Source organism: Schistocerca serialis, chromosome 2 (assembly GCF_023864345.2).
Source record: "Schistocerca serialis cubense isolate TAMUIC-IGC-003099 chromosome 2, iqSchSeri2.2, whole genome shotgun sequence".
Lineage (NCBI taxonomy): Eukaryota > Metazoa > Arthropoda > Insecta > Orthoptera > Acrididae > Schistocerca > Schistocerca serialis.
In genome coordinates this window covers 649,047,384-649,071,519 of record NC_064639.1, presented here as the reverse complement: position 1 = coordinate 649,071,519, position 24,136 = coordinate 649,047,384, and the positions used below count along the sequence as shown (strand labels likewise).

Genomic DNA, 24,136 nt, shown 5'->3' with positions numbered 1-24,136 from the left:
GTGTTTTACCCATCTTTCTCTATAGCTTACCCTTATTTTTCTCAGGATTTAGTACATCTTCCGCCTTCTACGTTGTCGTTCACATTTTCCAGATCGATAAATCCTATGAACGTTTCTTCATTTTTCTTTAGTCTTGCTTCCATTATCAACCGAAACTTCAGAATTGCCTCTCTGGGTCTTTTACATTTCCTGAAACCAAATCTATCGTTGTCTAAGACGTCATCAATTATCTTTTTATTTTTCTGTGTATTATTCTTGTCAGCAAATTGGATGCATCTGCTGTTAAGCTGATAGGTCTCGCACTTGTCGACTCTTGCAATCATGGGAATTGTGTGAATGACGTTTTTCCTTCCAACGATGATTTCTTTTTAATTTCTTCAGATTTTTCATGTAGCCATTTCACCTTAGCTTGTCTTTAGTTAGTGCTTCTTTAAATCCTAAGCAACTGGTATTTATAAATCCTAAGCAACTCGTATTTATAAATCCTAAGCAACTTGTATTTCTTTATACCTGAATTGCCCAGAATATTTTTATATTTTCTTCTTCCACCCACGAACTAAAATATTTCTTTGGTTGTCCATGGTTCTTGTCCAATTATCTTCTTAGTACTGTACTTACGTTTATCTTTCCAACTTCCTTGATTCCCTTTTTAGAGATGTCCATTCCTCTTCAACTGAACTGCCAACTGCGATATTCATTACCGCATTATCTACAGCCTCGGAGAACTTCAAGCGTTTCTCCTCATTCCGTAGTACTTCCGCATTTTACTTCTCTGCTTATTGATTTTTCCTGACTAGTCTCTTAGCCTTCTCTCCATCATTACTAATTTATGATCTCTGTCTGTATTTGTTACTCGGTATGCCTTACAATCCAATCAGATTTTGTATCTTCAATTGATCAGAATTCAATGTTTGATTTCGGAATCCCTACCTGCCCATGATTTAATCTAACAGAAATCTTCCAGTATGTCTCAGCCTTTTCCACGAATACCTCCACCTCTGATTCTCGAACAAAGTATTCGCAGTTAGCATCAGGAATTTGCTGCAGACTTGAATTAGTCTTTCTCCTCTATCATTCCAACTACGAAACCCATGCTCTCCCGTATCCCTTTCTTCTACTCCTTTCGCTACAATCGCATAAAGTACTAGATTTTCATCTATCTTTGTGTACAGAATTACTCATGCAATATTCTGAGATACTTTATCTAACTCTTCATCTGCGGCTTGCGACATCGGCACGTATACATGAAACATCGTTCTCAGTGTTGGTTTGGTGCTCATTCTCCTATGACCAATTCTAGCACTGAATTCACTCTATGTCGTACCTTTCTGTTCATAACGAATCATATTCCCGTTATATATTTTTCTGCTTTTGTTAATATTACATTATACTCGTCAGACCATTTCACTTGACTGACGCCCATTGCATGTCGATAAATCATTAGCATATCCCTATTTAGATTTTCTAGCTACTGTACCAGTTCAGACTTCTGAAATTCCACGCCCCGTCTCGTAGAACATGATTCTTTCGTTGTTTATTCGCTCTTATTCTCATGGTCATCTCCCCTTTGTCAGTCCCCTCCCGGAGTTCCAGATGGGGGCCTAGCCCGGAACCTTTTTCCAGTGGAGAGACATGACACTTTAACGGTTACAAGAAGCATGGCTGTGGATATTATGTGTCTTTAATACGGTGGTTTCCATTTCCATCTCCATCCGTTGATCACTGCTGATTCTTCCGTGTCTTAGGGTCAGTTTCCCATTCCAAAAGCAAGATAGCGTCCTGAAACTCTGTTCACTCCTCCGCTTTCTTTGACAAAGCCGTTGGTAGAATGAGGGTAACTTGCCGCCGTTGCTGATTTTTATTCAAAACTTAAGGAATGACGGCGTTCGAACCGTGGACCGAGGACGTTTTGATTACGAATCAAAGACGCTACCAGCTTTTTAAAGTTCTGTTATAATGGAACCTTCCTGGCACCCAAATCGAGGTGTGGAGGGCAAGTGGGCAGGGTTCGCAACGCAAGACCTGTCCGCTATGTACCATTTCCTCTCCAGGAAGCAAGGAAAGCGCATGGAACGTGGAATAGAGGTACAAAGTCGTTTCCCTATTTTTATATTCAAAACTTTTTATTTGTTTCATTTTATTTATTTTTATTTTAGTTTTTACGTTTTTACGAAATAACCAAGCTTAGCAAGACACCAACGTCGCGAGGAGGGAGCAGCAATTCGCCACGTATGGTGGGACTATTGAACGGACAGTTTGTTGGGAAAGAGTATTCCAATGACCAGAGACCAGAGAAAAACCGGTAACCCCCCCCTCATCACCCAATTGCAGGAACACCCCAAGTCTAGGTGGGTTAAGAATGACACTACAAAGAAAATCAGAGAAAAATTGCCTCTGTTGGGAATTGCGGACAACTGCACAATGTCGTTCACTAAGTGCCAAAAATCAAGTAAATTTTTCTCGTCGTCCTCAGGCAAGTAATGAACTACGTATGCAGAAATTCACTTCACGGGATCGTCTTCGTTTGAAGGAAGTACCCCGAGTACGGGTGAAGAAGCAGATGAGGTAATATCTGATGAGAAGTTGTAGGTGTAATTAAGGCCAGCATCTGACTCACCAAGAACAAGACACCTATCGCCGGTCCACATACCAGGCGATGCTCGTCTGTGTCCAGAACTTCACAAGCGACACACAGCGGTGTGTCTTCAAGGTGAATCCCGTGAATGCGTAACCGACATACTTGACTCCTATTGACCGTAAAGTACGATGCAGACAGGACGTCAGTGGTAAGCACACTGATTGCCAGACGACATTCCAATCGACGTGAGAATGCTACCCCTCATTAGGTGACCTGTTCTGGTGAAGAAAGAAATAGATCGCATTTGTCGACATTACGTGAGGCGGCAACATCGCAGTACAGACATAGCTTAGTTCAAAGAAAAAATGGCGAAAATAAAAGAAGGGGGGCTGGACGTCGAAAGTTGGACGGGGGCTGAGAGCGAGCGTGGTTCAAGGGCCTCAGCAACAGGCTGGTAAGGCACGTAGGACAACGCCGCCACAGCACCATTTTAGAGCTGACGAAAAGGGCTAACGCTCTGCCAGGGACATGATACAGGGCTGAACAGCCCCTGAACGGCGAAGAGGGTGACGTCTTGTACGATGTTGAACGTGTCAACCCAATGCCGCAGCATGCTATGGTCCGTGGATGGCGGAATGAGGAGTATATGTGCCACGTGGGGGATACGTGACGTCAAATATACATTGACATACTGTGTCCATTGCAGGATATCGAGGGCTCGTAAAATTGATCTTGGAGCCCAGCTAGTAATTGGGATAGTAACTGTCAGCAGTTGAGGGCAATCGTGCACCACAGATACTTCGCGAAATCGAGTCCCAAGCATCAGTAGCCACAGGCAGTGGAGCAGCGCTATCAGCACCTATAGCCACAGCGCTCGACTTGCGGACGTTAAGACACCTACCAGGAGATTCCCACCCAATGACTCCCTGACCTCAGCACTGCTACGAAGAAAGAGGACGAGATCGTCCGCATAAGCGGTGCAATAAAATACGTAGCTACCGAGAGACATCCCGGACAGGTGTTGACAGAGGCTTCAGAGCAACAGTTCCATGGCGAAAGCATACAAGAGTGCAGAGAGCAGACAGCTTTGACGCACCGAACGATGGGTCGAGATAGGAGGAATGAGCACACGAAAGAGACGCTTTACGTCGTCGACGGTAGTAGCAGGGCATCTGATACTGCGGAGCACTCTTTCCAGATAGTTGCGATCGACCCGATCGAACGCCTTGCACCCGCAGACCAGGGGTGATTCTGCCGCCGTTCACTCCGACATCCGGCACTAACAAGTTTACTAAACTGACGGCGGTACATAGGTCAATTCTCACGAGTGACTATGAAATATTCACAACAGATATATACTACTGGCAGAAGCACATAGAAAGAGAGTACAGTGGAATTGAGACCACTTTATATCTGCTATTCGATAACGTTCTGCTTACGTCCCTAGAACTGAGCGTGATCAGAGTACTTCAGCTTTTGCTTGAAATCTCGATTGAAGAACTGTCGTGATATATCTTCTGGTAAACCTTGCGGGATGTAAGGTCGTGGTCCACGAAACTCTTCAGCTCCTAACGTTTCGTCCAGTGCTTCGCTGGACATCTTCAGAGGGGTGTTTCTCCTCCGGTGAGTCTTGCCGACTGACGGGTCGGACGTCTGAGAGCGACTTATGTATCGTAGAAAGTGGGCGTGACCAGAGTTACACGTGATATACAGAGATAACCTTTGTCAGAGATAAAACTTAACTATCGATCGTAATCTTGTCACGGATAAAACTGTCTAGCAATTCTGTAGTGCTACTGTCCAAATATCACTAAGTTAGTGATATTTGGACAGTAGCACTACAGAATTGCTAGACAGTTTTATCCGTGACAAGATTACGATCGATAGTTAAGTTTTATCTCTGACAAAGGTTATCTCTGTATATCACGTGTAACTCTGGTCACGCCCACTTTCTACGATACATAAGTCGCTCTCAGACGTCCGACCCGTCAGTCGGCAAGACTCACCGGAGGAGAAACACCCCTCTGAAGATGTCCAGCGAAGCACTGGACGAAACGTTAGGAGCTGAAGAGTTTCGTGGACCACGACCTTACATCCCGCAAGGTTTACCAGAAGATATGTCATCCGGTCGTGAAAGCCTTCATACTATGTCGTGATATAACTTTGATAAGCGTGCACATCGTAGCCGATTCCGTTGCTAATTAGGGAGGATAGACTTGTACGTGAACATAAACATCAGTGCTACCCGCCAACCACACTTTTGCACTTAGAAAATAATCCAGTCCAATCCTAGCCAAAGTATAAGACCATATTTACTATCTGCATGTCCTCTTTCTTAACAACCGTCTGTACATAGTACATAATAAGTTGCACCTGCGTTTTCACGGATGACGTAACAATACAGTATGTACTTGTCCCATTCATACTAAACTCTCTGCATGACTCGTAGGTTGCAAGTGCTGCTAAGCATGAAATGCCTTCAATTTTATCCTGTGTACTAATTTTCACATATGTTTTCCAGAAAAAAAGAAAAATAACGGCTAGAAATAGGAGTACTGAGAGAGAAATATGAAAACGTATGTGAAATGTTACTAAACATAAATTTACAGGGATAAAAATCAAGAAAAAGGACAGTAGTCGAAGACTGCGCCATAGAGGTGTAAATTCATTTGTGAAATACCTCTATCAATGATTTCGTGGCCTCAATATATTATATTCGGAAAGGCGTATTTAAGTACCACTTGGAAATGTATGTTTACAAAAGGACGAGGATTCTTGGGCCGCAAGATCAGGATTTGGCTACTGTAATTGATCTACCATGAAAATGTAAATGCAAGAAAAGCTTCGACGATGGTCGCAGTAGCTTAATCTCTGAGAAAGAGACTGTGACCTCAGGTTGACTAGAGGTCCTTTGGTTATGATGCGATAAATTCAAATCCTACCTAGCTGTGGTGACAACTCTTACGTTCAGTTTCGTAATCAGCTGTTGAGCTCCGTCGACAGATGACTGCTGAAACTACATCGTGGTTCTTTCTTGCTGAATCTTATCAATAGTTCCTCCAAGAGCCTGCCTGCAAATCAGCACTCTGTCAGTGATCCTAAATGAGAGAAAAAAAAAGTCTGCTGTATTCTGCGAGTGGTTGCCTTCGAAGTCTATGAATCACACTACTGATGCTGTTGGGTCCTTTCTCAGGAACAGTTTCTTTGGTCAACTTCAGCTGCCTAGCTGGATGTGTCTGCTTATAATGATGGTATTGAAACATTACAGATTGGCTGTCAGTGGTTGTAATATGATCATGGGAACTCCTGATTTAATAGCGAGGTGAAGTAGCGCAATATCAGTTTAGGTATTTAATGACTGTTGCAGAGGTCAATTGTAAATTGCCTACAAGTCTTTGAAATACTCAGGCATTGTTGTGTATTGCTTTTTAGAGTCACTTTCAAGGTACGTGAGATAACGGAAATTTATCAGGTTGGCAGTATTGCGATTTGAATCCTGCATTTTACAGTGGCTGGCCCATTGTGTCAACAACTGCGCTTGCTGATTTTTGAGAGTCTTGAGGCTGAAAGTGCTGTCTCTAAGATATACTCTGCTTTTTGTGCACTGTCTGAACACAGGAACACAGCAACATGGTAACACAATAACGCGGAAACACAGCAACATGGCGACACAGCAACACTGAAACAAAGAAACACAGCAACTTGAGAACATGGGAACAGAGAAGCACAGAAACATGGCAACACAGCAGCAAGGCACGAGGGCGGCATGGCAGTACGGAAATATGGAAACGTGAGATCATAGAAACACACACACAGAACCACAAACAGAGGCTCGCACGTTATATTGACACATTTGTGTATATGTATATTTTATAAACAGGGTGTTCCACCTAACTCTGACACCTTAAAAATTTTTCGACACGAAAGAAAAAAAAATGGTTCAAATGGCTCTGAGCACTATGGGACTTCACTGCCGTGGTCATCAGTCCCCTAGGATTTAGAAATACTGAAATCTAACTAACCTAAGGACATCACACACATCCATGCCCGAGGCAGGATTTGAACCTGTGAGCGTAGCGGTAGCGCGGTTCCAGACTTTAGCGCCTAGAACCGCTCAGCCACTTCGGCCGGCCACGAAAGAAAATGTCAGGGGCTCACAGTTAAATGAAAACTAGAGCTGCAGTTAGTGATGGTAGACTTTTTTCCACTGTTCTGATCCTCACACCCTCTGAAATACCTAGACTTTGAAGGACGTCAACGGCGCCATAGTTCCCGCCGTAATACGCAGAGCAAGGGTTGTCTAAGCCGGCTTTATGACACTGCAGGCAGCCAACATTACGGCATTACAGCATTGTGGCAGAAACTGTGGCACCGTTTCCATTACTTAAATTGTAAGTATTCCAGAAAGTATACGGTTTACAGCAGTGAAACGACGTTTGCGTTCACTAACTGTACCTGTAGTTTTCATTTCAGTAAAAAAAAAAAAAAAAAAAAAAAAAAAAAAAAAAAAAATGCGTGCCCTTAAAAAAATAAGATAAACAGAAAGGTAACTTTGTGTTGAATGTGATGTTTGTTTGCTAGTAGGGAGTGTGCATTTCTGCCCCTTGTGTGAATCCCTAACACAGGTGCATGCCCGGCTAACTGTATTTTACACATTTTGTTTCATTTTCGAAACATATGTGCTGTCAAAGATAGGTAGGACACCGCGTACACAGGGTGTCCCAGGAGGACTGTCAGCATTTTGTGATATGACAGGAACATTGATTAGGGACAAAACATGTGTAACAAACATTGGCTCTAAAATGCCTGCCTTAAGAGATTTGAGCACCTGCTCATCTTTGCTATTGTGAAAGCAAAAATATCTAGTAAACATGGCCTCTAAAATCCGTACTTTAAGGGCAATGAGCACAAGCTCACCTTCAGTACTGTGACACACATTTTATGTACTGAAAGAGTTGTCATATGTCTTAAGGTACCAATATTAGAGCTCATTTTTACTACACATTTTTTTCTTGTTTTGGCCAAAATGTGGAAGGTAGAAAGCTTGCAGTAGAAGAGATTTATTCCACAGTATCGAATATGTAATGCTTGTAGCTCTTAAAGTATGCATTTCTTAACCCATGTTCACTACACGTTTTTGCCTTGAATGCTCGTTCCTCTCATATCCCTGAATACTGATCATGCCTCCTGGGAAATGGTATCCCAGGAGAAATGGTCAATATTTCAGGGATAAGACAGGAAAAGGAACGGCAAAAACGTGAAAACCCTACTAAATGCCAAGAATTGTAAATATAATTTCATGTCTCTATGGACATTTATTTCTCTGTTTATTACCATGGAATAATCACTTGAGCCGTATTTGTGTTTCCATAGCTAGAAATTCCGGACTCTGACCTTCAGTTTGAAAAGAATAAAAAATAAATTCGGCTTGGGCCCCACTTGTTAACTAAAAAATAAAAATTTTTACCAGTTTCACGCATGCGCTACTATCTGGCAGCTCCAAAACTACTTCCATTTCCGCAGTGATCGAAATACCCTGTATCGAAGTGAAAATAATCATCTGTTACACTTTTATTACATTAACGATACAGGAAGTTGCAGTTTGCGTACGAGAAGCAGCAGCTTTATCTCTTATATATTTGTTTGATTCGTCACAACTCTGAAAAATCGATGCCCTTGTCTGTCGTTACTAGAAATGGAATAGTACACGGAATGAATGACGATGGTTCGTGACTTCAGACGGCTAGTTTTCATGTACGTTCTGGAGATGTGTCGGCTCCTTCGTGCTGCTTTTTTATCGTTGTGATGACTGCGTTTTCTCGTTGTGTGCCAAATGGCACTTCGATTGTTTGGCTACCTTGTTCCACCTACTCTGTCATTCACGCTCATGCCACTGCGGATCGACGTTCTTCCTTAAGTTTTACTTACATGAAACGTTAAAAAACAGGAAGTTTTAGTACATGAGTATATTATAAAAACAGTTATTACTGAGCAGAAAAATAAGAAATATATTCGCATTTCGGTACACATTATGATTTTATAACTTGATGTGTCGGTGCGGAGCTGGTTGAAGTGGCGGTCACACAATGGAACGTCAGACACTCTATAGCGAGGCCTACGAGAAAGACAGGCCGCGGCGCCTACATCACGAAGGTACCCCTGCGCTCACTCGCTCGCTCAAATCAGCAGACAGACTACGTTTCTACACTTGTTAACTCGTAACTAGGCGTATCCGTACAAACGAAAGCTGAATCTTGTACAGGAATCCGCTATTATGGAATCTTACTGTTATTAGTCCTATAATGATGGGAAGTAAATGGGCCTATTCATAATTTGTTACAGCGTACAATAAAATAAAATCATGCTAAAATGATTATCAGTTGCATAAGGCACCACTTCCACCATATAATGGGTACTGTTAAGCAGAAGAGACTAAATGCTATAAACAAGCCGTTATACTATTTATATCGAGAACTGATCTTAAATTTTGCTGTAGTACTGTTAATCAGAAGACTTCATAATAGCAGATTCCAGTGAAGGTGCAAGTCTCGTTAGTACTTACACGCCCAGCTGCGAGGTAAATGGCTTAGAAACGCATTTTGTCTGCTGAGCTGAGGGAGTGAGCGAGTTCAAGACTACCTTCGTGACGCACGCGCCACGGCCTGTCTTTCTCGTGGGCCTCGTTCTATAGTTAACGAAGGCTCTGAAGCATGTGACGTCCCTTGATGTGTTCAGAACGATTGATATTCGATTTCTTTACCTTAGACGTAAATGTACATTTTTACGTATTATGCGCAAGAGGCTGTTTGTGAACACAGTGCTTGTGTGAAAGACACCAGTGTTAAATAAATACAATTCTCACTAACTACATTTCTTATTTTCTCGATCTCCAGTAGCATTCAGGCAATAACAGTCTTCATTGTGAGCTACAAGCTCCAGTGAGACACGAATGACTGTGTGTGGCACTATTCAAAATACCTTTACGGTTATTTGTTTATTTATTGCTGCCTCTGGTGGCGTCTGCCATGTAGTCCTCAGTCTAGTTGAAAGGTTCAAAGCTTTCAAATGTGTCGTCGGAGTGATGCAAAGTTTCCGTGTTCCGCAACTCAACATTGTTCAGTCAGCCATACTTATTGGACATGTATAAAAGAAAACAGGTTGACCGCAGTTAAGTCGTACACAAGAAAAATTAGACAAAGGAGAGGTGGAGGTGATGGGAACCTTCGGTTCTGATACAGCACAGGAGAGGTGCAACTACGACAATGGATGGAGATGTAAAGAGAGATGAATGTGATCCTTTAATTAATATATTCGATATTTTAATTATCTGAGGGCAATGTACTTCATCGAATTCTTTTACCGTCGACGTAAAAAAATATCGAGATGGGACCGTAAATAGAGGTTTCACTGTAACATAACTCTTCAGTACAAAAATGCTGCAACTCGGGGATTAAAGCGGTCCTAATGCTATCTTCAGCTGCAGAACTGGACTAGCTCGATTGCTTCACAAATTTCAATTGTGTTTGAAAAATAGATGAGTCTTCAACGTACTGTCACACTTGGTTCATCAGCGCGCTACTTTGTCGCAACTAAAACCATCCTGACCAAAATTATTTGAAAGTGTTGTGTCCTGTTTGACAGATTCAAGTTCAACACACGATACTATGTACGGTTTGTTTCGAAACAATACTGACAGACTTCTAGTGGATACAGAGTGTGTCGTGAGTAGGAAACTGAAGATAGGAAACCGTGTCTGAAAACGTCACCCAAAGACGCTACAGAGCATCGAAACTGGAGGCAATGGCGCCCACCGCTAGACCATACCTTCGGCAGCATACGTGACTTTGTACGCTGACGGACCTTAGGGGGAACGTCGCACTTTGTTTTTCGTAGTTCGGTTCAGCGACGCTAAAATGGAAACGCCGTGTGGCTAAGGCCTCCCGTCGGATAGATCATTCAAATGGCTCTAAGCACTATGGGACTTAACATCTGAGGTCATCAGTCCCCTGACTTAGAACTACTTAAACCTAACTAACCTAAGGACATCACACGCATCCATGCCCGAGGTAGGATTCGAACCTGCGACCATAGCAGCAGCGTGGTTCCGGACTGAAACGCGTAGAACGGCTCGGCCACAGCGGCCAGCTGGTAGACCGTTCACCTGGTGCAAGTCTTTCGAGTTGACGCCACTTCGGCGACTTGCTTGTCGATGGGGATGAAATGATGATGATGATAAGGACAACACCCAGTCCCTGAGCGAAGAAAATCTCCGACCCAGCCGGAAATTGAGCCCGGGGCATCAGTATGACACTCCGTCGCATTGACCACTCAGCTATCAGGAGCGGACTCAGTGACGGTGACTGATTGCCAAGATCGCTAGTGGAGAAGATGGAGCTAGCTTCTGCGTAGACAGGTGTTGTCTCCTATGGATACAATCCTCTTTTGCCTTGGTGGATGATTGTTTCAGATAAGAATTTTCATCTGCAGTTTATTTTTCTCCTGTATACAATGAGGCTCTGGTGCCTTTAGAAAGTTGCAGTTAAACAACAAAGTGGGGATCGAAGCACGTGTCCAACAGTGTCATCCACCGAAGCAATAGAGCATCGTATTTACAGCAGACACGGCCTGCAGCAGCAGCTAGCTCCATCCTCTCCCGTGGCGATTATGGCAATAAGTCGCGATCACTGAGTAAGGAACAGCGTTGTGAGTCGTTCAACCAAAGGTCTGTCAGAGTACTAAGTCTTGTTTGCTGCCGAAGGGGAGTCTAGTGACACTTCCGTAAAAGTACTCAAAGTTTTCTACTGTTGCAGCCGCACTTTAGATTTCTGTCACGAGAGCGGAGCAGTGAGCATTTAGGCATAACGGCGACAGGCGCCGAGAAAGCGAATGTTGTGCTTTAAAAACATTCACGTCAGTGTGCCGTAGCGGTGCAAAGACGCGCCTGATTAGCGCATGAGAATAATGTGTTAATGTTGTTTCATTTCCTTAAAATTGTTCAGTTTCGTTTGACTTAACGTTATAGACAGAAGCGCCCTCACTGTGCTTAGTCTTCGTAAACTTTTAGGCACACTGGCACCCGTTGCTTCTTATACAAGTGAAATCTTTTATAGTCAGTCTGTTGACGCTAATCGTCATGGTTTTGTAATATCTTACTTATGATGCGATGTTTTTATGGTCACAATATCTTAGCATTTTTTACGTTACTTTTTAACTGCTTGAAAGTCCTACCTAAAAGTTTATGGACGTATGTTTTATAATCTGTTTATTACTGTACACTTATTGTCGCTAATTTACCGTTAACGGTGGTCCAATCCTGGAAATCACTAAATTCTTACTCTGCACCCATTTTTTGTAGGAATTTATTTTCCGGAGTAATCTCGTGGACTGCTTTCCTAAGTAAGCTTAATTGTATTATCTTCTGAGGATGGAACATAAATTTGACGACGCTAGTCAGGAAATTAATTTAATTAAAACTTTCTACAACTGACGCCTGATTATATCTGATCTAAAAACGTACTACACAGCTGATGATAGTGGTGAACAAAATTTTAGTACTTTTAGTTTTGACCAAAAGGATGTCGTCTGCTCCCACACTGCTCAAGAATATTTGAGTATTTAGTGCCGGTTTGTAAGTTGTTTCATTAACAAAAATTCACTGAAGTGCTTGTCTAATTTATACATGATGCCGACTAGTTGTGTTCACGTACCAAGTTCCAGCAGATGGAAAATTGTTTCGTTGTCACCATCAGCTTTAACTTGTATAAGTGAACACTATGTTTTGCGTCACATGTAAATAAATCAAGGAATTCAGCGTATTTTTATTAATGAAACAACTTACAAAGTGGCACTAAATACTCAAATATTCTTTTGCAGTGTGGGAGCAGATGATATGCTGTTGGTCAAAACATCTGTCTAATTAAAAGTATTAGCCAGCCCGAAACAACTAATGGCACTAAAATAAAGAATTTGAAAAGTATTTGTGGCTGGTTAAGTCATTCACCAACTAACGGCTGCAAGGTTCACAAGATTCAACATGGGTAAAATACCTCATAAGAAAAGTTATGGAATTTTCGTTCATAAAACTAAATCTTCAAAACGTTCCAGTAGAGGCATGTGGGGTCACTCTGCGAACGAGAGGTGCCCATGTGAATCACTTAGCGATTTATTAGGGCTTCTAACAAGCACGTAAACAGGGAACATACAAGAAAAATATGAATACTGTCGACCATCTAAATGTAATAGTAGGGGACAAAAACACCCTCTGTCTCATTTGGGACTTAGATGGTGAAGACAGAGTGGGAAGGGATATTCCAGAAGAGGTACTCACCGACGGGACATCGACGAGAATCAACTGACTTAATCAACAAAAGATTGTTGTAGACATCAGTTCCGCCTCGGCTAATTTTGCGCTGAAGTCAGTTGGGACGTATTACAAGAACCACTCGGATCTGACCACCTACCGATACTGATATAATGTGAGAATAACCTCAGTACAGGGATAAAGATCTTTCCGCAGTATAAGTGGCGTACAAGAAGCGCAAATCGGACAGAATATGGAGAAGTTCTGATGAAAAAGCTGAACGACTTCAAAGAAAGTGGGGATGTGAGAGTGGGCTATGCAGACCAAGTACATCTTACTGGAAGGGAAGCTAAGGCCTCAGTCCCACGAAACACGCCTTCTATGTTGCTGCTAGGTCTGATGGGACAAAGAATGTGAGAGGGCAGCTAAGAAGAGGAGAGAAGCACTCAAAACATTCAAGCGACAAGCGTCACGGAAGAAAATTTTCGTGATTTTAATCGGATCCAGGCAAGGTCAAAGTGACTATACAAAAACAAAGAGGGAAAGCCGGTGGAATTTATGCACTACCCTATCTACTTGATGCTCCGTGGCTATTGTTTGGAATAAGATTAAGAAGATAAGAGGAATTAATACACAACGCGAAAAGTCGGGAAATATCTAAAAATCTTTTAGAAAACAATTAATGGATCTAGACCCCACACGCTGCTGAGCAGGAAAACAACGATCTAATGGCAGACAATCAGATGAAGTTCCCCTTAAACGGAAATTTCTGCCTGTCGGAATTCACTGGAGCACCAGCAAGAATACGGCCCCTGGACCGGATAACTTTCATTATTCTACGATTCAACATATTCCGGAAAAGACATCAATTCATCTGTTGAACATCTTAAACAGAATATGGACCAACCTGATCTATATCCCAGAAACATGTTGAATGAGGAAGGCGCATGAACGCTCTTTGTCATACAGGCCCAACACTTCTCTATCGTATCTGTGTACGACTTTGGAACGGATAAGTAAAAACAAATTACACAGCTAGTTCCAAACAAAATAACGGGGCAGGAAGTGCATTCATAGACGTCAAGACTAATCGAAGAGGCAAATTCAAGCTCACGGTAGTTGAAGTCTGTAATCACTTGCGAAAGTCATAGCGATTTTATAGGGATTTAAATACGCAAGAGAAATGCAAGAAGAAACAGTACACTTAATCAGACTCGTGCTCATCACTGACGCTGCTGAAATGCTAAGACGTCAACAACACCAAAAATTATCTAGTACGCGTGTATCAGCTTATAGAAGCAGTGCCGGAGCTTTCTCGCTTAAATCACACGTGCGGCATGTTATGGGTGAAACAAAACAGCGAAGTAGAGTGAAATGGAAAAGAAGATTCTTTGGCCATGGAAGCTGTATGCACTGCTTCAATGAGATGTGCTAAAGTGCCACCCGACGATATTCCTGATAAAACAAGCGCTGTAATCAGGTCCCGGTGGTATGAAATCCTCCAACGGTCATAAGAAATTAAAGAGCGACACTATGCCGCAGTGGTACCTAATCTTCCATCACACACTTGTTACCACAACTGCAGATACAACAGAAACATTATATAAAAATGGCACGGGAGATTCTCGCAATATCTCTACCGCCTCAACGTGGTCACATCTTCTTAGTGTGAATGCTGCAGTGAGAAAGCTGCTAACCACATTTTCTTCGGCTGCCATACAAGGTTTCAAGAAACTATGAAACTATTACAGCTTCCGGTGACTTTCGTAAATGCCTTGCCTACAAACATTAAATTCAGTTTAGCCACAGAAGACATAGGGTATAAGCTTCTATACGATTTTATCACACACGATAAAGTAAGAATATAGAAATACAGAATGTTTATTACTTTATAATATATTAAATATGTTAATTTATTTATATCGCTTAGGTATGTTCAGTTTATATGGCTGTTGTTTTTTATGGTCCGAGGCTGCCTGTGTGGGTGATGCCAAAAACGTATTAATAAATTAAAAAAAAGAATTTTAAGATAAGATATAATAACAAGATTCAGTAGATTACTATTTGTTGCGCGAATCGTTTACCGTTCATGCGGTACACAATTCTTTACACAGCAAGTTCTTTTCTTCATTTGGTTCAGTACAACATTTCATTTACAAGATCATTCGAGAAATTTTTGAATATTTTGAAACGCTATGTTCGCTGAGCTGATAGGTAAGTGAGATTTACCCACAGATCCGTAGGGCTCCAATAAGTTGGGAATATTTTGGTCCAGCAGTTAATTAGTCAACGGGTTAAATCCTCAACTAATTAATTGCTGAAGTGGATTGTCAATTAGTCAAGTTATTCAACTGTCAGTTGGTTCTTCTTTGTGTCTTAGGATGCTTCTTCCTGCTGGTCGCCAAATAATTGGATGTCGAAGAGCCGGCGTACCCCGGCGCATTGTTTTCCGCAGTTCAGGATGCATTCTATAGATACTTTCACATTTTATAATGGACGATTGTATCTTCGTCCGTGTATTATTTCGTACTATTTCATCGTGTGGTTCGGCACATGGGTTACTCGGCTACAACTTTTAAGAAGCACAATAATCCACAATCTAGTGCTGCTGTTAAATCAGGCGAAAGCCTTTTGCCCTCGAGACACCATTTGACAAGTAAACTTTTTTAACAGCAGTATGTGGGCACAGAGAGATTCGCGCAGTTTCTTAAGTTTCAGAGCTACTAATTCACATGAATCTTGTGACCTCGATTTTATATGTGCAACCATTCTACATTCTTGTTCGCATCCTAAGTTTATGAGTGTAATATGGTCGTATCTTACGTAATATGAACTACTTACATACATTATTAACACAAACTTCACACTGTATTTAATATTTCGTTCGGTATCATATTTATCTTTGCTGTTGTTTTGTGCACTGTATTAAATGGTTGTAATTATCTCTCACAGTATTTACGTATACAGTCTCATGCATATATGAATAAAATGTCTGTAACAATAAAATAAAAAATAAAAAAACAAAATTAAAAAACAAAACAAAATAAAATGAAAAGTATAGAAAATATGAGAAAAATTAACAAATCCAAGATAAAACAAAAAACTTCCCACAGCCGACCTAGACATGGTGCGGAGGCTTGTGTGCCATGAGAAGACAGGTTCAACCATACCAGCCACGTATCCGTAAAGGAACCAGAATAACTATGTCCATCGAAAGGCAGCATGGCTAGAAAAACAAACAAAGAACCTATATCAGATAAATTGTCATCCGCGTCAACAAAAATTTACATCGGTTGCCAAGCTGTGACGGTGTAGTGTCAGCATCATGGTAGAGTTACATTTGGGAACCAGAATGAAAATGCTCCTGTCATAGTAGAATAGGCAAATTTGCCCTGGCCAGAGAGAACTAGCTTTTCGACTTATCTGGAAGCTTCGTAGATATTTAAATCAAAACATCTTGACACCTACGTCAGTTTTTGCGAGTTAACCCTATTTACCCAACGCAGTGAGCTTTATTAGCTGCAGAGTGTTCGCATACCTGCATGTTGTTTGTAGGATAAATGCTCCTGTGTCTAAAATCCGGAAGCTTCTTCAACTATAGCAAACAATATACGAGTATAATATCATTGTGCCGAAGATCTTACATGTAGTTGCTAAAAAAGCTTTTCTGGGGGGACAAAATTTCTGGGGATTGATTTGTTCCCGGGGAGACGCTAAAATAATTTTTCCATATCTGTGTGTAGGGTGGAGGGGGTGGGTTGACTTTTTCCCCCAAGGAACTATTACTTCCCCAAACGCACCCACTGTCTGTGTACCACTGTCTATGTATGGTGGGGAGTATAAGAACAAGTAGACACAAATTTAGGTGTTTCTAGAGGGGGATGCATCTACAGTAGCAAGTATCCGAGAGTGGAGCTGTATTTATCTAAGAAAGTATCTCAGAGTGGAGATGCATGCTTCCTAAACTTTAATGACACGTTGCATCTTACTGCACATAACATATGCTATGTTGGTTGACATGTTAGACAACAGGACATCATCTATGGTGTTACTGTATTTGACACAATGCATTATATTACATGGCATGAGGTCTGATATTAACACGTAAAAAGCCGCGATTGTGACAAGATGTTTTGAGGTAAATGTCTTTGAAGCTGCCCTATTAATTGAATATCTAGTTAGATTCTTTTGCATCCATTACTCTGCACTGGACATGTTCGCCCTTGCCAATGGAAACGACTGCGATGCCAGGTTTATGATCAGCCAGAACATTATGTTCAACTACCTAACAGCCGTTATAGCCACCTTTTACACGGATAACAGCGGCGACGTGTCGTGGCATGGAAGAAATGAAGCCTTGGTAGGTCGCTGGAGAGAGTTGGCACCACATCTCCACACACAAATCACCTAATTCCCATTAATTTCTAGGACGGGTGCGATGAGCTCTGGCGCAACGTTCAATCATATACCAGATTTGTTCGATCGGGTTCAGATCTGGTGACTTGGGGGCCAACACATCGATTGAAACTCGCCACTATCTTCTCCGAACCACTCCATCACACTTCTGGACGTGTGACATGGCGCAATTTCTTGTTAAGGGAATGCCATTGCCGTCGGGAAACGTGATCGTCATGAAGGGGTGTACGTGGTCTGCAACGAGTGGACAATACTCCTTGTCCATCATAGGGCCTTGCAAGAGGTCCACTGGACCCATGGATGCCAACATGAATGTAATGGAGCCACCGCCAGCTTCTCTCCGTCCCGCAGTACAGGTGTCAACGAGCTGTTCCCCTTGATGTCGACGGATTCACACCCGTCCATCGGCAGGATGAAGAAGGTATCGGGGTTCACAAGATCGTGCATCGCTCCGCCACTGTGCCAATGTTCAGGGCTTTTGGTCACCTGCCCATTTCCGGCGGAGTTACCGTCCGTAGCTCGTGATCTAGTGTCTACCGTTGCCGCCTTTGGGTCTCAGGGTCACGGGTTCGATTCCCGGCCGGTTTGGGATATCCATTGCCGTGGACTGGGTGTTTGTGTTTTCATCAACATCATCATTCTTGATAGTGGCTGCATTGATTTGTGTAAAACTTGGACTGTGTAAAAATTGGGACTTCGTACGTGTCCTGATGACAGCGCATTTGAGTGTCCCACAAACAAAACATCAGGCGTAGTTGTCGATGTCGTGGTGTTAACATTGGCACATGCATGGATTGTCGGCTGCGGAGGCCCATCGTTGGAAGTGTTGGGTGCAGTGTGTGTTCAGACGTACTTGTAATCTGACACAGTTAAGGGAACGCAAAAAGTGGAGGGATGTGCACTAATCACATGTACTAGCCTTCAGTTTTTTTGTAAGATTTTCACAGTAGAATTAATGACAGAATACTGAAATAATGATTGTGTACGAAAGTGAGAACCTTTGTGGAAGTTACGTAGTCGTAACATAGAATGGTACTTAATGCAATGAATGACAAAGACATTTCTGGTTCCTGGAGAATAACGTTTATATTTTTTTATATGTCTCGTTATGTCCTCCCTTTGTTCTCATTGTAGCTCACAATATTATCGTCGATCGTATGCTTTTACAACCACCGAATGTATTTTGTAGAGCACCGCAAAAAAGTTCACATTAACTGTGATACCTGTCTCACGCAGTTGTGTTTATATCATGTGGCTGGAAATTGTAACTGCGAAAGTGCTGTGTGCTGCAATATAATGGTATGCGATAAACTTCTGTTCAGTACTTTTCCTAAGGAATACAGTTCTTAAATATCTGTTAACGTTTGCTTGTTATTTGTTAATAATTCTGTTTTCACACGTTGCGAAGTGAAGATAATGGTTGCGTAGAAATTGCTGGAGCTTCCAAGTGTCTCACCCTGTGTCGTGGTGGCAGTGATGAATGATCTTTGCGCCGTCGCGTTGCTTCTGTTTTGGAGATCGCTGGCCATTGAAAGATGACAGATGCTATCTTGTCAATATGAAAATTAATTACCAAAAGGTAAATAAATTTCCCCTGCTGCTCCGACGCGTCGCGTTTTGACAGAATAATCACTAAAACTTCAAACTGTTTTGGAGCAGGATGCGGGACTGGTATATGCCGGGTTGCTTAAACGTAGAGACAGTCATAAGTTTAACAATGGACGACTGGCTACTACATGTTTTAATGGGAGGACATCTGTTCATTAATTTTCACTCGTAATGACTTAGGTTTTGCCCTTAGACTCATCAGTCCAACTATTGAAATATTCTTCAGTTTTATACATGAAAACGACAAATGTGTCTCCGCTCTTAACACAGTCCTTAGAGTGGGCGAGCTTGGCAGTCTCTGTTGTGTCCTGAATAACATAAAAATGGCTCAGCATAGTCCCACAAGATATCATGGTGCGTTTGTGTCCTCTTGATGTGATTTCTTTTGGTACTAGACTGCTCATTGTATTACCAGCGTCTACCTCCCGGCATGTTACACTTTGGATCTTGAAAGAAAGCCTTCTCTCTTGAAATTATTGGCTTTTATTTGCCTTATATCTTCAGACTTATTAAGTTCTTCCACAATCCTCTTCTGCATCGAATTTCGGTGAGTTGCTGGAACAATAACTATGCAATAGTGTTCTAGAAACTTCTGAATCTGCCCGCCATTTTAAATAATTACTGCGTGGTCCGTTTGCATACATTGCCTCCGTGATATTCGTAAGATCCACCACTTTCCATCACTCCTTTAACTATTCTGCATTAATCAAAATCATTAATTTTTTGACCGACTGAATCCGCGGTCGCGTCCGTCCGTTCATGCAAAGCCGAGTACCGAGCAAGAGTGTCTGCATAATACTTCGATATCTCTTTTCCAGATTTCACCTTCCACTCGTTACTATCAACAAAAGATCTCCTTCTTACAAATGCAAATGATTTCCCAGTAATAATCAGACTTATCACCTCTGTCAATCTTGAGACTTTTGAGTCCAGCTTTATACGGATTCTGCTTCATCTGTTACTTCCGCTATTACAAATTTTTTCATATATGATTGTTCCCTGTCATACACGAACTTCAGAACACACGTACAAAATTTTTCTTTGCATTTTAATTTTTTCGTTTACACAAGAACACGAAATAAATAAAGGAAAGATAAAGGACTACCTACATACAAATTTACAATACGTACCTCCTGGATGCTAAAGTTGTAAGAGGCGGTAGTACAATCACAGGAGGGGCTGAATATACGTCAGTTACAGTATTTGATCCACTTCATCAATAAAAGTCTCAACATTAACGTTTTATTTCCTAGCGAGATAATGTGTGTACAGACTGGAAACAGATATCAGCTCTACTACTGAGTCGCAAACGCCGGAAGTGACACCACGTCCTAGGAGAAGACGCGAGTGGTTTTCAGTGGCACTACATCTGTCCGGAAAAGTCATGCTAACGTTATAGGAAAAGACGCGCGTCTCTGTGAAAAGGGAGATCGTAGAATAAAACAATCATCACACGCCAGTTTATGCTTAGTAGTTCATGTGCCGATTAAGATATCTCTTCGAAAGCAGCATACGCATGTGCTGTACAGGACAGTCATACATACGGTCAGGTGGATCATTCCCAATCTCACTGCTCATCCAAGTTGTGAAGTACGAAGTCATTGGGACAGCAATGGCACATACTTCTCCTTCTGTGTTTGTATGATCAGCTTATTCTACGACACTAGGGACTTCATCACCTAGGTGGCCTCTGTGAGTTGCGCCTCAAATTGTCAGTTATACAGTCTCAGAGAGCAATTTTTCTTCGCTATTCATATTCGTGGTTGAGACGTGCAATCATGTAGTTTTCGAAAAATTTTAGTGGCAGCAGCATGTGGATTTCCGATGAGCGTTATCATTACTGGTCGAAGTGTGCAAAAGGAGCGTAATCCATTCCTAACTGCAGTTTGCCTACCTGGAACCGTCTGATAGCTAACACCATCCAGTACTTCATGCAGAATCTCTTAAGAAGCCAGGCATTGGAAATGACAGTCACACTCGTTAGTACTATCAATGCTCTTGAGAGAAATATTTGCAGCTTGCAGGTTGCGACTGTTAGCCTTAGACTACACATAGATCAATGGATGAGTTGTCTCTGTGACGAGAGTTTCACTAACGCTTGGAAAGCAACAATAGGCGTTATTTGCTTCTACGACTAACGCGTATTTAATATATGTTCTAGGTCATACACTACACCTGCAATTGCGTTTCCGCGTTTGATGTCTTCTATGAGGTGACTTCCGGCAAGTAGCATCACATTTGACGCTGTTATTTTAGTAATGTTTCTTTGGATTGGGGAAATCACTGCATTTGCTGTGAAGAGTTTATGTTACAATGCTATTTTCAGATGCATTAGTATCACACTATGAAAGACTCAAAATGTCCTCACTTTTCAGCCGCCACAGCCCTGTGATTCATGGACCGGTATCAGAGATGCTACCAGAGAAGGAAATATGGCCCCTCAGTTCAGTCTCCTCGCAAACAAATACCTGGGTGACGAAGATTGTCTTTACCTGAACGTATACACTCCAAAGGTAATGTATACCTGTAAGCCTCAGTTTTGTGTTCAAGTTTTCGCAGTTGTACTTCAAATATATATTGTTAACGAAACTATGTATGTCTCCAAAAGTCAGGATAGTATACTACTCGACGAGCATCGTTTCAATTTATTCAGAATGCAGAAGGTAATGAATGTAAAGAAATTACATATTACAGCGCTACAGCGCTATTTGTCACTATTTTCACTATACAACAGCCATCACAACCCTGCAATCCATAGAATGGTATATATATATATATATATATATATATATATATATATATATATATATATATATATATGTGTGTGTGTGTGTGTGTGTGTGTGTGTGTGTGTGCATGTGTGTGTGAGTGTGTGTGTGTGTCACTGTGGCGTTTATAGCCTCCTAGCTGCAGTAGGAGTGGAGATATGCAAGTAGGTCCTTTTTCCCAGCTCCTGCAAGATAGGCTGTGTACATGACAGGCATGTTGTGAGGGAACGATATCAGCTTGCAAATCAACCAGCTTTGCAGGGGAGCCTACATGTCTGGGATGAGAAACAGTTTTCAAACAGACTGCCTCACATTAAAGGTATTTTATGGGACTAGTATTGGCTGCATCATCAACCTGTTTTGCAGGGGCTATTTGTAAGTGTCGACATGACTGGATTGTGGCGAGGTTAACATAAGAGGGAAGGAGGGAAGTGCAGGGTGAGGGATCAGAAGGATATGGCTAGAGAGAGACAGGCAGGAGGATATGAACAGGGAAACATAACAGGAGGGGGGGGGGTGAGGGGGGAGGAGGAGGTGGAGGTCAATAGGGAGAGGGGGAACACAGGGATGGATGAGGAGATAGGGAGACTGGAGGAGGTGGTGGTGGTGGTTAGTGTTTAACGTCCCGTCGACAACGAGGTCATTAGAGATGGAGCGCAATCTCGGGTTAGGGAAGGATTGGGAAGGAAATTGGCCGTGCCCTTTCAAAGGAACCATCCCGGCATTTGCCTGAAACGATTTAGGGAAATCAGGATGGCCGGACACGGGATTGAACCGTCGTCCTCCTGAATGCGAGTCCAGTGTGCTAACCACTGCCCCACCTCGCTCGGTAGACTGGAGGAGGAGATGGGAGAATGCAGGAGGAGATCTATATGGTGAGAAGAAGTGGTAGTAGGGAAGAGATGGATTAAGATAGGGAGCAGGAGGAGAAAGCGAGAGTTAGAAAGGAGGAGATGGTCAGAGGGGGTGAAAGGAGAGGATAGAGAGATAGGTAAGGGAGATGGTCAGAGTGACAGGTGAGGTGTAGATGGACAAAAAGAGGAGGAGGAGGAGGAGAAGGAGACTGGTGTAACATATGTGTCAAATATGTAAATGGGTGCAGATGTGGAGATTAGGCTATTATATAAAAAAGAAGCTTTTGTGGAACACCAACAAAGAGAGATGGAGAAATATATAGCCTTTGTAAAACTTTAAATGAAACCATTCCGCTTTAGGCTGTGAAAACAATATTTATCACAACTGAAATGTCACACATGCTCATTTCCAGGCATTCTGAAAGTAGTCAGTTGTCAAATATAACACATGAAATTACGAACTTAACAAACATTGAAAATTAAATCAATTTGCGATGGGCAGTTGACAGAGTTCTTAATATACGATAAAATTATGTAATGTATTCTAAAGCAAAAAGTTAGTTGTGCATTGTATATAATTAATTAAACAATGAAAGAATCACCAAAATGTAATGCATAAGGAATGTTATGTTGCTGGCACGGTATGTAACACTGACTGTAAAATAACACATCAGAATAACATGGAAAACTGAAATAAATTAAAGGAAAGCTAAAATAAATTAACCAACGTCGATTGAGAATGCAGTATGACTTTTAGTGAGAAATGACATATGCATGAATTTGCTGGTGTAGCATTAATGTTGTTAAATCCCACAATGAACCTGATAAGCTATCTGGTTGTTTGTACGTAATAATAAATAATATTTGATTGATGGTTACAACGTCTGTTTTTATACATTGTCAATATCTTCACATTACATTGTGCTTCAGACATGAATGCAAAAATTTTCATCTGCCACAAACAGTTATAGTCAACTCGGATTTGTAAAATGTGAGTCGATTTCTTAATATTTGTCACAGGTGTAATTGTCAGATCAATGTCTGTTCCTTCAGACATGCAGGCATGGCTATATCTTTACACTACAATAGCCTACATACATACAGACACTGTGTACATACAGAAACGTTGCCATCAATGACGTATCCATGCCTCGACGGTCTAAAATGACGAAAGAGTATTCGTCTCTCCCTGTGCGGCACTCACGAAATGTTGGACCGCCAAGGTTGTCGACTCCCTGACATACGGAAGTTTGGATCGATCCTAGCGACCGCTCGCTAAAAGCGGGAAATTCGGGTTCGAACTTCGGTCCTGCACAACAAACACAATTACGGATCGTTTTCGTAATAAATAATAAATCTCTCTCTCTCTCTCTCTCTCTCTCTCTCTCTCTCTCTCTCTCTGTGTGTGTGTGTGTGTGTGTGTGTGTGTGTGTGTGTGTATGTTTGTATGTGTATGTGTGGGGGGGGGGGTGAGGCTTATTACATGATGAATTCTACAAGTACATTTCATAGAGCGAAGTCATAGGTAGCACCTATTACCGTCCTCAATGAGAAAAATGTGTCTTACACACCATTACCCCATCTGTGAGTGTTCATCCTCTATCTAAGCTGT

General features: G+C 41.9%; 1 protein-coding gene across 1 annotated transcript in view; it reads left to right on the top strand.

The window, feature by feature from the left end:
* LOC126455658 (juvenile hormone esterase-like) overlaps positions 1 to 24,136 on the top strand; it is a 70,997-nt gene that overhangs the window by 8,227 nt on the left and 38,634 nt on the right. Inside the window, exon 2 of the mRNA XM_050091425.1 lies at positions 21,278 to 21,415. Coding sequence (XP_049947382.1) covers positions 21,278 to 21,415 — 138 coding nt within the window. The remainder of the gene's footprint in view (positions 1 to 21,277; positions 21,416 to 24,136) is intronic.